The 16,871-nt window shown below is 43.3% G+C and overlaps 1 protein-coding gene across 1 annotated transcript; it reads right to left on the minus strand.

Moving 5' to 3' along the window:
- Positions 1-2,490: 2,490 nt before the first annotated feature.
- Positions 2,491-4,591, minus strand: LOC145166668 (trans-cinnamate:CoA ligase, peroxisomal-like). The gene is made up of 2 exons (XM_079085690.1): positions 4,271-4,591; positions 2,491-4,119 (listed from the first exon to the last, which is right to left on the minus strand). The coding sequence occupies exons 1-2, from the start codon at positions 4,466-4,468 to the stop codon at positions 2,626-2,628; spliced, it is 1,692 nt and encodes a 563-aa protein (XP_078941816.1). The 5' UTR covers positions 4,469-4,591; the 3' UTR covers positions 2,491-2,625.
- Between the last annotated feature and the right edge of the window lie 12,280 nt (positions 4,592-16,871).

The raw sequence follows: 16,871 nt of genomic DNA on the forward strand, positions 1-16,871 counted from the left end.
CGTTGGTTATTATTGTTTGAGGCTTGATTGGTTCTTGTTCCAGACTTGACTAAAAATTTATTAATTGTTTCTGTTCTTGGGTTATCATTTCCATTCCTATCATACAGAAACCCCTTGTCTCCGTTCTCGTTGAGTAGATTCGAAAAGAAGGGCTCGGAGAAGAATGACAACACAATAAGGAGTTTTGATTCTAATCTTGTGGATTTTGATTAGGAGTTTATTGATCGTAATCTGGATAAGGATCCAATGAAATTAACGATTTGATCTTTGTAAAATTCGCCGTCAGCGGGATTTATGATGCTTGGAGCTGTGAAATGCGATCAATTATGGTATAAAATGGGGGTAACGTCAAATTTCCTGTTATAAGTTATAACACCAGTATTTCTTTTTTATTTTTTAGAAATAAACGTTGATTCATTTTGTGGGGAATAATAAGAGGGAATTCAATTTTTTTTAGTAGCACAAAAACAAATATGTAAAATCACACTAAAACTTTAGTGGTATATAAAAGCATATATAATATAAAATTTTGAGCTTTTAGTGGCATTTTAAATTATTATATCATTAATAAATATTAATATTAGTGACATAAATTAATAAGTGTCATTAAATCTGTTAATTTTACGGTGATATTTAAAATATCCACTAAAAATATACTATAATGACATAAAAAAAGATGTATGGTTAAAATGTATGCCATTAAATAATATTTTTTAATTTATAGTTAGAGAAAATACTTATCGACTTTTTACATTTGGTTAATGATTTGTAGGTAATTTAAACTAATATTAATCTTTGACGAAATGTCTTAGCAAAAAATTATTTTAAATATAATTATATTTCCCTATCTATATGTTTGTTATCTATTTATTACTTCACCTGCACATGCTTTAAAGTTTTGTATACATGCCTTTTTTGAAGTTCCTTAAACATCCAATGACTACTTTTACTTGAAGTGTAAACGTAAAAGTGTAAATGTTTAGGAGCTTTCTCCTTCTTTGCATCTCTTTTTCTCCGTTGTAAAAGTTCAGCAAGACAGCAACCAAGGGCAGACATAGCATTTCCACGTTAGGGTTGACACAAAATTTAAATAGTGATACTAATAGAAAAAAAATATTAAAAATCTTTGCACTGCATATTAATAAATCAGGCATTACTGGTGCCACTACGGGCACCTATACAAAACAAAACTGGCCCTCTAGCAACCTTCCAATTTTTAGGGCATGAAAACAGCTCTCGTAAAGGTAACTCTTATCATTTAGTTTGTGTTGTTGACGCTTGGTGATCGTTTGTTTACGTATATCCAATCTAACCTCAAAACCCACCCATTCGTGCTCAAATTCAAACCACATCATATTTTGAATGTGGAACAGAGTAGCAACTTTAATTTGCTTTTTATTAATAATATATATTTAAAAAGAAAACAAAATGGTTTGTCAAGCCATGTGGAGAATACGGACTCCTATAATTATGAGATCTCTCAAGCTAATTAAACGTGTTACTCAATTATGGCACATTAAGAACTTCATGATAATGTGTAATCTTTTTTGGCTAAAGACTTTTGTATCTTAAATTCTTCTTATTAGAAGTCTTTATCGGTTTATATCGAATGGATTTTGATGGAACCGGTCCAATCTAATTGTTCATTGAATAAGATTTTGTCAACAAACCCAATCAAATTATTTATATGTACCAAATCCGATCAAATTGGATATTTGAATCAAATTATTTATATAGTCAAATTGGATATTGGATTAGATCGGTTTTATACATTTGATATCTTTGATTGGTTATCCATTATCCAAAAAATATAATCATTTTTCTATACAATAACAACCAAATATAATTATGATAATTAAAACTATAACCTCATATAATTATGCCAAATAAGACTAACTAACGACATTTAAATTCTTCAACTTCAATGAGGAAGGTTCAAACATGTAAAATCATCAAAAGAATTTGTTATATTTTTAATTTTCTCTAATATTAATTGGATAATAATCTTGGATGCGAATTGGATAATTTTTGGATTAATGTTGGATATCCGATTGGATAAACATTTGATCGGTTTGGTTCCGTCATTCATTGGATTTTTAGGATGATCTAATGACCGATCTTATTCAATTGGATATTGAAATTTCGAAACCAATCCAATCCAATTGTGATTGGACATCCAATCTAGTAGTACGATTCCTAATTAGGTGGGGTGATTCGACTTAGATCGGTTAATCCCTAGTTCTAATGTATGTTCAAAAGACAACCTTGTTTATTGGCTTTCTATAATTAACATGATGACTATGAAGAAGCAGAACATAACTTGCAAAAAGAACCACACATCAAAGATGGGAAAAACCCGGTTTTATTTTATTATATTTTATCAGGAAAAAATGTGTTATACCTAATGAAATTTTTCGTGTTCGTCCTGCATACACATACTGTCACACACGTCACATCATTAGAGTACATCTACTAACGGAGTAACCATAGTAAAAACTGAATTTGGTTGATTGTATATGTGTACTAGAGAAAATATTTTTCAATGAAATATTAGGTTGACGGATAAACATTCTTATATAACGGTTCGTCTTATTGCCACCAACATTGATGGAATCATATATGGAACTAAACGTTCATTTCCAGATCAATCGTTTTTCTGGGTGTGTTGGAGATATTAAGGGTTTTCGCCACTTCTCTAAGCTCTTTTTTTAGGACCTTACCTGTTTCTGTTTTTGGTAGCACCTCCACAAACTCCACCTTCTTTGGAACCATAAATTTCGACATATAGTTCATGCAATATGCCAAGATTTCTGTTTCAGTTGTGCTTCCTATCTTTCTTAAAACAACGAAAGCACAAGGGCTCTCCCCCCACCTTGGATGAGGCATCGCCACCACTGCTGCTTCGAGTATGGCAGGGTGTTGTAATAAAATAGACTCTAATTCCACGCTACTAATATTTTCTCCGCCAGATACGATCACGTCTTTCGATCTGTCTTTGATTTCTAGGTATCCATCCGGATGTATAACTCCAACATCTCCGGTTAAAAACCACCCTTTCTGAAAAGCCTTTGCAGTCTCGTTCTCATCTTTTAAGTACCCTTTCATGATGCTACTTCCTCGGAGTACGATTTCTCCCATTGTCTTGCCATCGTGTGGAACGCTCTCCATTGTTTTCTTGTTCTTGACATCTACATCCGCGAGTGTGAGTATACTTACGCCTTGACGAGCCTTCAATCTCATCTGCTGATCTCTAGGCAGCTGATTCCATTTGGATTGCCACTCGCACACAAGGGCAGGTCCGGTGGCCTCAGTGAGGCCATAGGCATGCGTTATGTGGAACCCAAGGTCCTCCATCTTCTCCAAGAGGGCAGCAGCCGGAGGCGCCCCACCGGTGAGTATGCTGACTTTAGAGATTATTCGACGACGCTCATGGGCTTTAGCCTCTAAAAGGATGTTGAAAACAACAGGGGCACAACACATGTGAGTCACCTTGTGGATGGAAATACTTTTGTATATTTCGTCGGCGGTGGTGTTGCGTATGCAGACATTGGTAGCACCTCTAGCTGCAACACCCCAGGTACACGTCCAGCCGTTGCAGTGGAACATTGGCAGTGACCATAGGAACACAGCTTCGGTACCCATTTCCCACCCTTGAATTAAGCTCATGGTGCTCAGAAATGCACCACGGTGGCTATAGACCACCCCCTTAGGCTCGGAGGTGGTTCCAGATGTGTAGGTCAGGGCGATGGCATCCCACTCGTCATCAAGCTCTTCACCTGAGTACTCGGGGTTGCCATCGTTGATAAGCTGTTCATACTCCAACTTTCCAAGACTGACACCCGTGGGCTTGTTAATATCATCAATTTCAACGACCAAAGGCATTCTATGGTGGCCTTCAGAACTGTCTTTGGAACCCACCATCAGCAACCTTAGCGCCACAGATGCTTGGGGAACGTACTCATAATCTACAAAGAAAACCTTGGCTTCAGAATGACGGAGGATGGTGGCAATGTTTTTAGCATCCAGCCTTGTATTAATTGCGTTAAGCACAGCTCCTGCCATTGGCACTGCGAAATGCATCTCATATAGCGCAGGAATGTTCGGTGCCAGTACAGATACCTATTCAATCGATCAACCAAAAATTCAATTAAAGGAATGAACCCAGTCGTACGTAACAGAAAAATCTCTTTTTTTGCGTGTGTAGAATTAATCGTGTCTACAAGCCATATGCATGATCACGAATATTGTAGACTAGAGTGAAGAAACTTACAACATCGTTCCTGTAAACATTAAGCGAGCGGAGGGAGTAGGAGAGACGACAACATCGCTCATAAGTTTGTTGCCAAGTGAAGCTGGTTCTGCCATATATGATGGATGTACGGTTGGAATAAACCATGGAGGCTCTCTTGATGAAAGTTACAGGAGTAAGAGGGACATAATTTGCTAAAGACTTTGCAAGTTTATTCATTGCGGTCGCTTCGATAGAATATAGATCACACTTAGGTTTGGTTCTTTGACTTTGAGAGAGATGGAAGGAGACTAAGAATAAGGTTATGTATCATGTATAGGATAAAGGTGAAGGGGAAATTGCTTACCCTCTATCCTATCCAAGACATTAAGTAGGGGGCTGCGGGATGTTCTTCGCTTTTAATCTCTTGCCCATCAGTAAATATTTATCCCATAATAATGTGGAGTCTCTTCTAATTATTATTATTATTATTTTTAAAAAAATCTATATATCTATAATAGACACAATTCCAAACATTTTGTATTGATCTGAAACTTCCATATCATAATTCTATACACCACATTGATAAAACTCTTGTTTCTTCTCATATTTTTTTATATTAATGATTATAATGTTAAATAAAAAGCAAAACTATATAAACATGTCACTTCTCACTTTGATCTTGATCATATTACATTGTTTCACTTTGATCTTACAAAATCTCACTTTTTTTATTTTGATCTAGCGCATATTACATTGGTTTTTCCCTAGTATCTTCTACGTTGGTCAAAATTTTCAAGGTCGATGACACGCTAGAAGCTAAGTTTTGCGGTTCGTAAAAAAAATGATGTCTTTGTATTTTTCATGACACTTTTGGATTGTTAGGTTATTTAAAAACTCACTTAGTTTTCAATAAAATATTTTTATATCTTTGTGTTTGTTCATATATCTTTTTTAATGGATAATCATATATGTTTTGTTTTTTGTAGCCAGTAGAAAGTAAAGGAAAAAAAATGTTAGCATACTCATTTGGCATTTCACAAAGTTGTTTTGTTGTTAATGTTACTTTTATGTTTTATTTATAACTTTACATTTAGCAAACGTCGTTATAATTTAAAACAATCATTTTTATTGAATGGTTATAATTTTTATATATGATGGCATAGCGATATGAATTAAGTATTAAAATGATTTTCTTCACATAACTCCTTTAAAAATAGTAGAGTATAATTTATATTTAAATTTAAATAGAAACATGGACAAAAGAAGAGATACAAAAACACAGCAAATGTCGGTGTTTTATAGACATGCATGTCTAATGCATGTCTTGAACCCATTTTAGGTCAACAACGAGGATTGTGAACTAATCTCTATACATGGCATAAAAACAGAACCATAGGCCAGATCCAACACTCTACAAGGTCACCTTGACTTGGAGATTTATAAAGTTACAAACTTTATGAGATCTAACCATCCTTACATTCAAGAACAAGAAGCTATAGGGACAAACTCCATCGTGTCCCTTACCACACTTCCTATAAGTGCGGCCCTTCTGGCCTCCAGCTCTCGCATCAGCGGGCTTTGCCTGCTTGGCTGCCGGCTGAGACTGCATCGGCCTCCTGTCCCTCCTCTGAGACTCGGCCTCCTCCCTGGCCTGAGTCTCTAGCTCAATCTCCCTCTTCCAGGCATTTTCCTGGAGCTCGGAAAATGTCCGGTACGTCGAGTTCGCAACGAACTCCCGAATGTCCCTCCTCAGAATGCTCAAATACCGACACATGCGTGCCTGATCAGACGACACGTGCTCAGGCCAAAACATCGCCCTCTCGTGGAACATCCGTGTAATCTCAGTCACGGACTCCATCCCCTGCTTTAGGGTCAAGAACTCATGTGCCAACCGTTCCCTCTCCACCGGAGGAACATACTCGATTCTGAACATGGCGGTGAACCTCTCCCAGGTCACCTCTGAGATCTCTACAAGAGTGAAGTTTGCCGTCACAAACTTCCACCAATCCTTCGCTCCCAAGCGGAGCTGGTTCAACGCGAACCGTACCCTCAGATGCTCCGGACACGAACAGGTGTAGAAGCATCCCTCAATATCAGAAATCCATCTCATCGCAGAAATCGAGTCCTGCGTCCCATCAAACTCTGGTGGCTTCGTGTTGCTAAATTCCCGGAATAGCAACGAGTCACCCCCCTAAGGTCTGGCAGCAACAACAGCTGTCGTAGCCGCAGCGGCTGCAGCCTCAGTAACCGCGGCGTACCGCTCATCGAATGTCTCAATCAACGTGGTCTTAATAGACCCAAACATCTCTGGTATCTCTGCTCGGATAGCCGCAGCCACCTCATTGTGGATCATCTGACGAAGCTCCTCATCACTCACGCCGCTGGTCCCTGGTCTGTGGCGTGTCCTAACCATGGTGTCTCTGAAATACAACATAAAATATCAGAGACTCGCTCGAGTATACTCGCACCCGATAACTCAACCCTACTTGTTCCCTGGTACCCTAAGGATTCTTACTTGAACTGTGCACTGATCCGGTATTTTCAGTAGTACGGGCCCTATACTACCTTCCACACTGCATCCGCGTTCATCCCAAGTCTTCCTCCTAGGATCCCAGATTACAAGTACTCTACATCTTGCTAAGCATAGGCTACCCTTCGGTAGACTTGTCATAAGCTCCTCACTTCTACCTACTCACTCTCGAAGCATCTCATAGCAGCAGTAATCTCCTAGGCTAAGGCATCACAAATCAGGCCACTCTAGTCCTAATATGAATACCTAGCCTACTCTAGCATGCATCACATATCATATCATATCTCATAACACATAATGTAAGGGTATTTTGGGAAATCACCGTTCGGGCGCTGGCTGATCGTACACACTGCTTCTTTCCGCTTTCCTCAAATTCCTTTACTTTTTAGAAAAACTGTTCATTTTATGAAAAACTTTCTCAAATCCTCAGTTTGAGTTCAAATACACCCGAAGGTGCATCCGAATCCCTCAAACCAAGGCTCTGATACCAATTTGTAACAACATGAATTTCCAAAACAATTTTTCATTTTTAAAACATAATTTCATTCATAAGAAATATCAAAAACCCAATGTAACACATGTCATCCAATAAAACAATCCCAAGATCTCAAATACATAAAACTTCATCAATGTGTACAGATCATGGCGGCGCCTTCCCGCGATCCTCGCTGGTACCTGAAACACATATCACATAAACGGTAAGCATAAATGCTTAGTGAGTTCCCCAAAATACCATGCACATACAACTAGCCACTCGAGGCTATAACTCTACGAGACCTTCCGGTCAATGTGTCTCAGGGGCCTTCCGGTCCCATCCTTTGAGTAGACCTTTCGGTCCTACTCTGTCGACCTTCCGGTCCATACCATGTTGACCTTCCGGCCCATACACTGCTGACCTTCCGGTCCATACCCTGTTGACCTTCCGGTCCATACCATACTGAACTTCCAGTCCTTACCATGCTACTCATAACATACATTACATATAAATATCACATAGGAACATATATCACATACTCGTCATAACACATAAGACCTTCCGGTAACATATCACATAAAATCTAATAACTCATAAACATAAGACCTTCTGGTCAGTCATACTTACCATTCCAGGTAAAGTATAGTGAGAAGACTCACCTCGTACGATGTCGGATAATCTTTCTTGCTGAATAACTCGATCTAGCATCCTCCTATCAACATAATAACATCTCTAATCAATACTTGCTCTTGTCCTTATTCCTAAAGAATGGGTAGAAGACCATTCTACCCCTCCCTGTCCTTTCTTGAACCAGTTTGACCAAAACTCTAAGGTCAACTGAAGTCAACTCTAGTCAATCGGTCAAACTTTGACCAAACTCGTCGAGTGCACTCGGGTGACTCGGCGAGTCCATGACCTCTTAATCCTCATAAATCCTCACTTGACTCGTCGAGTTAACCTTTCACTCGACGGGTTTTCACTGGTCATGAATCGCGGGGCAACCCGACTCGACTCGTCGAGTCCCCTTATGGACTCGGCGAGTTCCCTCCATGGCAACACTCAAAAGACCTTCTAAGGTCAGATCTGTTTCTCTAACCTATAGATCTGATCTTCCAATATACAATAATCACGTAAAGGTCCAACCTTTACACTCATGCAACACTCATAGGGCTTCTTTTGGTGAAATAGCTTCTAAAATGGCAACCTAGGTTCATATATCCAAAGGTATAGCATAAAGCAGGATAGATAGGACTCTCTGGACCTCTTAAGGTCCAGATCCAAGAAGGATTCCACCTTGGGACCTCATATGCTTTGAATCCAAGCTAAAGAAGGCATAAGAAAACCCTAGATTCAAGTAGATCACCATATACACGAGAATGAGCATAGATTTATACCTCTAGCAGCCTCTTCTGATCAAATGGTGGAAGATCTGAGCTCCACAATCTTCCTAGCTTGCCCTCCTTCCTTCTTTCATGCAAAAATCACACTAGAAATGAAGAAAATGGCTTCTTTTCTCACTCACAATGCTCTCAGGTTCTCTGGTGCTCTCAAGGGTGAAGGTGGCCGCAAATGAGGGCCATAAGATCCCTTAAATAGGGCACAAGCCCGAGGATTTAGGGTTTCTGTCCACATCGCGGACTCGTCGAGTCGACTCACTGACTCGTCGATTCCATTCATTAAATCCAGTCAGCAATCGCGATCCTACTCGACGAGTCTAGGCGTCAACTCGTCGAGTCCCTCTTCTTGACTCAAAATAAATAATTAAAATTTGATACCTGGAATTCCGGATGTTACAATTCTCCCCCACTAAAATCAGACTTCGCCCTCGAAGTCTCGCTCTGCAAACAACTCTGGATGTTGTTCCCGCATCTCCAACTCCGGTTCCCAAGTCAGCTCGGACCCTTTCCGATGCTGCCACTGGACCTGAACCAGGGGCACCTCCTTGTTCCTCAGAACCTTGATTTTTCGATCCAGGATCGCAATCGGCCTCTCCACATAATTCAGGCTCACATCCACCTGAATATCATCTAGTGGCACTACCTCCGACTCGTCGGCTATACACTTCCTCAACTGGGACACGTGGAAGGTATCATGTATCTGGCTCAACTCCGCAGGTAGCTCTACACGATATGCTACCCTGCCCACCCTCGCGGTCACCCTGAAAGGACCAATGTACCGGGGCCCCAGCTTGCCCCTCTTCCTGAATCGGATCACTCCTTTCCAAGGCGATACCTTCAGGAGTACGAAGTCACCCACCTGAAACTCGAGTTTGGATCGTCGCCTATCCGCATAACTTTTCTGGCGACTCTGAGCTGTCAGCAACCTTTGTCTGACCCGTTGTATCTGCGCAGTCGTCTGAAGCACTATCTCAGTGCTACCCATCACTCGCTGCCCTACCTCTCCCCAGCAGATGGGCGTCTGACACCTCCTCCTATACAACAGCTCGAAGGGAGGCATACCAATACTCGAATGGTGGTTGTTGTTATAGGAAAACTCAGCCAATGGTAAATACGCGTCCCAACTTCCTCCGAAGTCCAACACACATGCTCGAAGCATGTCCTCGAGCGTCTAAATCGTCTGCTCACTCTGTCCGTCCGTCTGCGGGTGGTAAGCGGTGCTGAAATGCAACCTCGTACCCAACTCCTCATGGAATTTATTCCAGAATCTGGAAGTGAAACGTACATCTCGATCTAACACAATCGAGATCGGTACTCCATGCCGCGATACCACCTCTCTCACATACATCTCGGCTAGCCTCTCTGCGGAAGAGCTCTCACTGATAGCAAGGAAGTGAGCGCTCTTCGTCAGCCGGTCAACGACCAGCCAGATTGGATCGACACCCCTCGCGATCCTCGGCAATTTGGTAATGAAGTCCATAGAAATCTGTTCCCACTTCCACTGGGGAACCTCAAGTGGCTGCAACTTTCCATGCGGACGCTGGTGCTCGGCCTTAACTCTGCGACAGGTCAAGCACCTATTAACAAACCACGCAACATCCCTCTTCATACAGGGCCACCAATAATCTCCTTTCAGGTCCAAATACATCTTAGTGGCCCCGGGATGGATTGAGAACCTTGATCTGTGCACCTCTTCCATCAGGATGGTACGTGCCCCGCCCGTAAACGGTACCCAAATCCGACCCTGAAAGGTCATAAGCCCTCGACTATCGGTAACAAACTCTGATACATGCCCAATCACCCGCTCACTTTTGCGGTTCTCCGGTCTCACAGCCTCCGCCTGGGCCTCTCGGATGGTGTCAAACACCGGAGTCATCACCGTCATCCTCATACAAATATCTCGTATCGGGGCATTCTCCGCCCTAGGGCTCAGGGCATCGGCTACAACGTTAGCCTTGCCCGGGTGGTGCAGGATCTTGCAGTCATAATCCTTTAACACATCCAACCATCTCCTCTGGCGCATGTTCAGGTTGGGTTGATCCATCAAGTACTTCAAACTATTGTGGTCCGTGTATATGATACACTCAACCCCATACAAATAATGATGCCATATCTTGAGGGCGAACACCACGGCCCCCAACTCCAAATCGTGGGTGGGATACCTCACCCCGTGAGGCTTCAGCTGCCTCGATGCGTATGCTATCACATGCCCTCTCTGCATAAGCACCGCACCCAACCCCGATATCGATGTCTCACAATACACCACAAAATCCTCCATTCCCTCTGGAAGGGCTAACACCGGGGCTTCGCACAGTTTCTGGCGAAGAGTCTCAAATGAGGTCTGCTGCTCTGGACCCCATGCAAAAGCAACGCCCTTCCGGGTCAACCTGGTGAGGGGCACGGCAATCTTGGAGAAATCCTTGATAAATCTCCGATAGTAGCCGGCCAACCCGAGAAAACTCCTGATCTCGGTGGGGGATCTCGACACTCCCCAACTCATCACCGCCTCAATCTTGGCCGGATCGACCAATATCCCGTTGTGATTAACGAGATGCCCCAGGAACTGGACCTCTCGTAACCAGAAATCACACTTGGAGAATTTGGCGTAAAGCTTCTTCGATCTCAAAACTCCGAGGATCTCCCTCAAATGCTCCTCATGCTGCTCTCGGGATCTCGAATACACCAGAATATCGTCGATGAACACGATCACCGATCGATCCAACATCGGCCTGCAAACCCTGTTCATGAGATCCATGAACGCTGCTGGTGCATTGGTGATCCCAAAAGGCATCACCACGAACTCGTAATGCCCATAACGAGTCCTGAACGCCGTCTTCTAGATATCCTTATCCCGCAATCTCACCTGATGATATCCAGACCTCAAATCAATCTTGGAGAACCGAGACGCTCCCTGCAACTGATCGAACAGATCATCGATCCTCGGTAAGGGGTAAAGGTTCTTGACCGTCAACTTGTTCAACTCCCAGTAATCAATGCACATCCGGTGTGAACCCTCCTTTTTCTTGACGAAAAGGATCGGCGCTCCCCACGGCGAGCTACTCGGTCGAATAAACCCCTTCCCCATCAGCTCCTGAAGCTGCGAGGATAACTCCTCATCTCTGGCGGCGCAAGGCGATAAGGCGCCTTGGCGATAGGCGCTGCCCCCAGAACCAATTCGATGCGGAACTCCACCTGCCTCTCGGGAGGCACACCCGGCAACTCCTCGGGAAAAACATCCGGAAACTCACGCACTATCGGAACATCATCAACCAAACTCGGCCTCTCTGCGACCACTCGAGTATCCATCACATAAGCTACAAACCCGCTGCAGCCCTGCTGTAAACTCTGTCTCGCTCTGGCAGCCGAACAAAATGCTGACCCATGTCGGGTACCCTCTCCATATACCGTCAGCACTCCCCCACTAGGGTCTCGTATCGTCACCGTCTGTCTCTCGCAGTCTGTAACCGCCCCGAATTGGCTCAACCAATCCATGCCCGCTATAACGCAAACGTCCCCCATCGCAATCGGGACCAGATCTATCGGGAACTCAACACCGAAGATCTCTAGTACACATCCTCGAATCACGTCAGTAGCATACACCCCTCGCTCGTCAGCTATGGAAACTCGTAGATGTCGACTCAATGCCTCTCGCAGAATACTGATGTGTTGACTAAATGCTAACGACACAAATGATCGACTCCCACCCGAGTCAAATAACACCAAGGTAGGTACAGAACTCACAAGAAAAGTACCAGCCACGACATCGGGCGCTGCGCGGACCTCCTCCGCTATCAACTGGAAGGCTCTCCCGCGAGCCTTCGGTGCCTCGGCCTTCGCTGGCCGAACCTCGGTAGCTCTAGCAGCAGGTGCAGATCCCTGTGCTGTTCCCTGATGTAACTGTGGGCACTCGGCCTTCAGATGGCCAGTCTGGTTGCAGTGAAAGCAAACCATGAATCCCCTGGGGCAATCCTTGGCGATATGCCCCTCCTTGCCACATTTATAGCAAGCACCTGATCGACAAACTCCATCGTGTCCCTTACCACACTTCCCATAAGTGCGGCCCTTCTGGCCTCCAGCTCTCGCATCAGCGGGCTTTGCCCGCTTGGCTGCCGGCTGAGACTGCATCGGCCGCCTGTCCCTCCTCTGAGACTCGGCCTCCTCCCTGGCCTGAGTCTCTAGCTCAATCTCCCTCTTCCGGGCATTTTCCTAGAGCTCGGAAAATGTCCGGTACGTCGAGTTCGCAACGAACTCCCGAATGTCCCTCCTCAGAATGCTCAAATACCGACCCATGCGTGCCTGATCAGACGACACGTGCTCAGGCCAAAACATCGCCCTCTCGTGGAATATCCGTGTAATCTCAGTCACGGACTCCATCCCCTGCTTGAGGGTCAAGAACTCCTGTGCCAACCGTTCCCTCTCCACCGGAGGAACATACTCGATTCTGAACATGGTGGTGAACCTCTCCCAGGTCACCTCTGAGATCTCTACAAGAGTGACGTTTGCCGTCACAAACTTCCACCAATCCTTCGCTCCCAAGCGGAGCTGGTTCAACGCGAATCGTACCCTCAGATGCTCCGGACACAAACAGGTGTAGAAGCGTCCCTCAATATCAGAAATCCATCTCATCGCAGAAATCGAGTCCTGCGTCCCATCAAACTCTGGTGGCTTCGTGTTGCTAAATTCCCGGAATAGCAACGAGTCACCCCCCTAAGGTCTAGCAGCAGCAACAGCTGCCGTAGCCGCAGCGGCTGCAGCCTCAGTAACCGCGGCGTACCGCTCATCGAATGTCTCAATCAACGTGGTCTTAATAGACCCAAACATCTCTGGTATCTCTGCTCGGATAGCCGCAGCCACCTCATCGTGGATCATCTGACGAAGCTCCTCATCACTCACGCCGCTGGTCCCTGGTCTGTGGCGTGTCCCAACCATGATGTCTCTGAAATACAACATAAAAATATCAGAGACTCGCTCGAGTATACTCGCACCCGATAACTCAACCCTACTTGTTCCCTGGTACCCTAAGGATTCTTACTTGAACTATGCACTGATCCGGTGTTTTCAGTAGTACGGGCCCTATACTACCTTCCACACAGCATCCGCGTTCATCCCAAGTCTTCCTCCTAGGATCCCAGATTACAAGTACTCTACATCTTGCTAAGCATAGGCTACCCTTCGGTAGACTTGTCATAAGCTCCTCACTGCTACCTACTCACTCTCGAAGCATATCATAGCAGCAGTAATCTCCTAGGCTAAGGCATCACAAATCAGGCCACTCTAGTCCTAATATGAATACCTAGCCTACTCTAGCATGCATCACATATCATATCATATCTCATAACACATAATGTAAGGGTATTTTGGGAAATCACCGTTCGGGCGCTGGCTGATCGTACACACTGCTTCTTTCCGCTTTCCTCAAATTCCTTTACTTTTTAGAAAAACTGTTCATTTTATGAAAAACTTTCTCAAATCCTCAGTTTGAGTTCAAATACACCCGAAGGTGCATCCGAATCCCTCAAACCAAGGCTCTGATACCAATTTGTAACAACATGAATTTCCAAAACAATTTTTCATTTTTAAAACATAATTTCATTCATAAGAAATATCAAAAACCCAATGTAACACATGTCATCCAATAAAACAATCCCAAGATCTCAAATACATAAAACTTCATCAATGTGTACAGATCATGGCGGCGCCTTCCCGCGATCCTCGCTGGTACCTGAAACACATATCACATAAACGGTAAGCATAAATGCTTAGTGAGTTCCCCAAAATACCATGCACATACAACTAGCCACTCGAGGCTATAACTCTACGAGACCTTCCGGTCAATGTGTCTCAGGGGCCTTCCGGTCCCATCCTTTGAGTAGACCTTTCGGTCCTACTCTGTCGACCTTCCGGTCCATACCATGTTGACCTTCCGGCCCATACACTGCTGACCTTCCGGTCCATACCCTGTTGACCTTCCGGTCCATACCATACTGAACTTCCAGTCCTTACCATGCTACTCATAACATACATTACATATAAATATCACATAGGAACATATATCACATACTCGTCATAACACATAAGACCTTCCGGTAACATATCACATAAAATCTAATAACTCATAAACATAAGACCTTCTGGTCAGTCATACTTACCATTCCAGGTAAAGTATAGTGAGAAGACTCACCTCGTACGATGTCGGATAATCTTTCTTGCTGAATAACTCGATCTAGCATCCTCCTATCAACATAATAACATCTCTAATCAATACTTGCTCTTGTCCTTATTCCTAAAGAATGGGTAGAAGACCATTCTACCCCTCCCTGTCCTTTCTTGAACCAGTTTGACCAAAACTCTAAGGTCAACTGAAGTCAACTCTAGTCAATCGGTCAAACTTTGACCAAACTCGTCGAGTGCACTCGGGTGACTCGGCGAGTCCATGACCTCTTAATCCTCATAAATCCTCACTTGACTCGTCGAGTTAACCTTTCACTCGACGGGTTTTCACTGGTCATGAATCGCGGGGCAACCCGACTCGACTCGTCGAGTCCCCTTATGGACTCGGCGAGTTCCCTCCATGGCAACACTCAAAAGACCTTCTGAGGTCAGATCTATTTCTCTAACCTATAGATCTGATCTTCCAATACACAATAATCACGTAAAGGTCCAACCTTTACACTCATGCAACACTCATAGGGCTTCTTTTGGTGAAATAGCTTCTAAAATGGCAACCTAGGTTCATATATCCAAAGGTATAGCATAAAGCAGGATAGATAGGACTCTCAGGACCTCTTAAGGTCCAGATCCAAGAAGGATTCCACCTTGGGACCTCATATGCTTTGAATCCAAGCTAAAGAAGGCATAAGAAAACCCTAGATTCAAGTAGATCACCATATACACGAGAATGAGCATAGATTTATACCTCTAGCAGCCTCTTCTGATCAATTGGTGGAAGATCTGAGCTCCACAATCTTCCTAGCTTGCCCTCCTTCCTTCTTTCTTGCAAAAATCACACTAGAAATGAAGAAAATGGCTTCTTTTCTCACTCACAATGCTCTCAGGTTCTCTGGTACTCTCAAGGGTGAAGGTGGCCGCAAATGAGGGCCATAAGATCCCTTAAATAGGGCACAGGCCGGAGGATTTAGGGTTTCTGTCCACAACGCGGACTCGTCGAGTCAACGCACTAACTCGTCGAGTCCATTCATTAAATCCAGTCAGCAATCGCGATCCTACTCGACGAGTCTAGGCGTCAACTCGTCGAGTCCCTCTTCTTGACTCAAAATAAATAATTAAAATTTGATACCTGGAATTCCAGATGTTACAAACCTCCCCATTCCTTTAAATAGGGTGCAAAACCCGGAAGATTAGGGTTTCATTTCCAGCAACCAACATGTCGTGTTCCATGAGGCAACACGCCGTTTTACTCTTAATGAGACCCGCGTCTTTTCTTATCTGGACACGCGGTGTTAGTGCCTCCAACACGTCGTTTCCAATCCCCATAAGGTGATTTATACCCAAAGTTGTTCCTCAAATTTTCGGGTGTTACAATAAATTGAATTTACCGAGAAGGTCAGCTCCAACTCTTTATTAACATGATGTGGCATAACGTTACCTTCAGTCCTTACAAACTTCTATACGGGTTTCTTAAATCCTATACCTTGTATATCATAACATTGCTAAAGTAGAGTCATATCTCTCTTATCGACTTATCATCATTCCAAATTATACTCTTCACATTGATTCATCAGATAGAACCATTAATGGTTAATCTACTACATAATGACTGATACTCACTTTTTCGTTGGTATGATATCATATTAACTGAAAGTACAGTCGTACACTTCTGTAAGGCCCGTGTTTCTAGGCTAAGCATTGGTATGATGATGTAATAGTTAGGTTCAACAAATGTAACTTATTTTGAAGTAATAAAGAGGAATTACTTGAATATTATGTGAATTATGTGATTTTATGTGCATTATACTTATTTATAAGATATAACATATTAAGAATGAAATAAACATCAAAAATAAAAATATAGATAAACCCGATATCTATGAAGAAAGTTGTAGTGGTCGTGACAAGGATTCCGGAGATATGAAGAACGCCGAAATCCGAGTTATAACGAAGAAGTTATGACCTGTCGAAGTTTTACGGCTAAATCTGCACGGCACCGCGTAACGTAAAAAGTGAATTTTTGACAAATTACTTTTTAGTCTTAGCGATCTAAACGAAATTCGTAGTCTA

This window comes from Lactuca virosa, chromosome 3 (genome assembly GCF_052849685.1).
Source record: "Lactuca virosa cultivar CGN04683 chromosome 3, Lactuca_virosa_CGN04683_v6, whole genome shotgun sequence".
Classification (NCBI taxonomy): Eukaryota; Viridiplantae; Streptophyta; class Magnoliopsida; order Asterales; family Asteraceae; genus Lactuca; species Lactuca virosa.

Coding starts and splice junctions, on each gene's coding strand:
- LOC145166668 (XM_079085690.1), bottom strand. CDS start 4,468: ATGAATAAACTTGCAAAGTCTTTAGCAAATTATGTCCCTCTTACTCCT. Junction 4,120..4,270: donor ATGTTTACAGGAACGATGTT/GTAAGTTTCTTC, acceptor TCGATTGAATAG/GTATCTGTACTGGCACCGAA.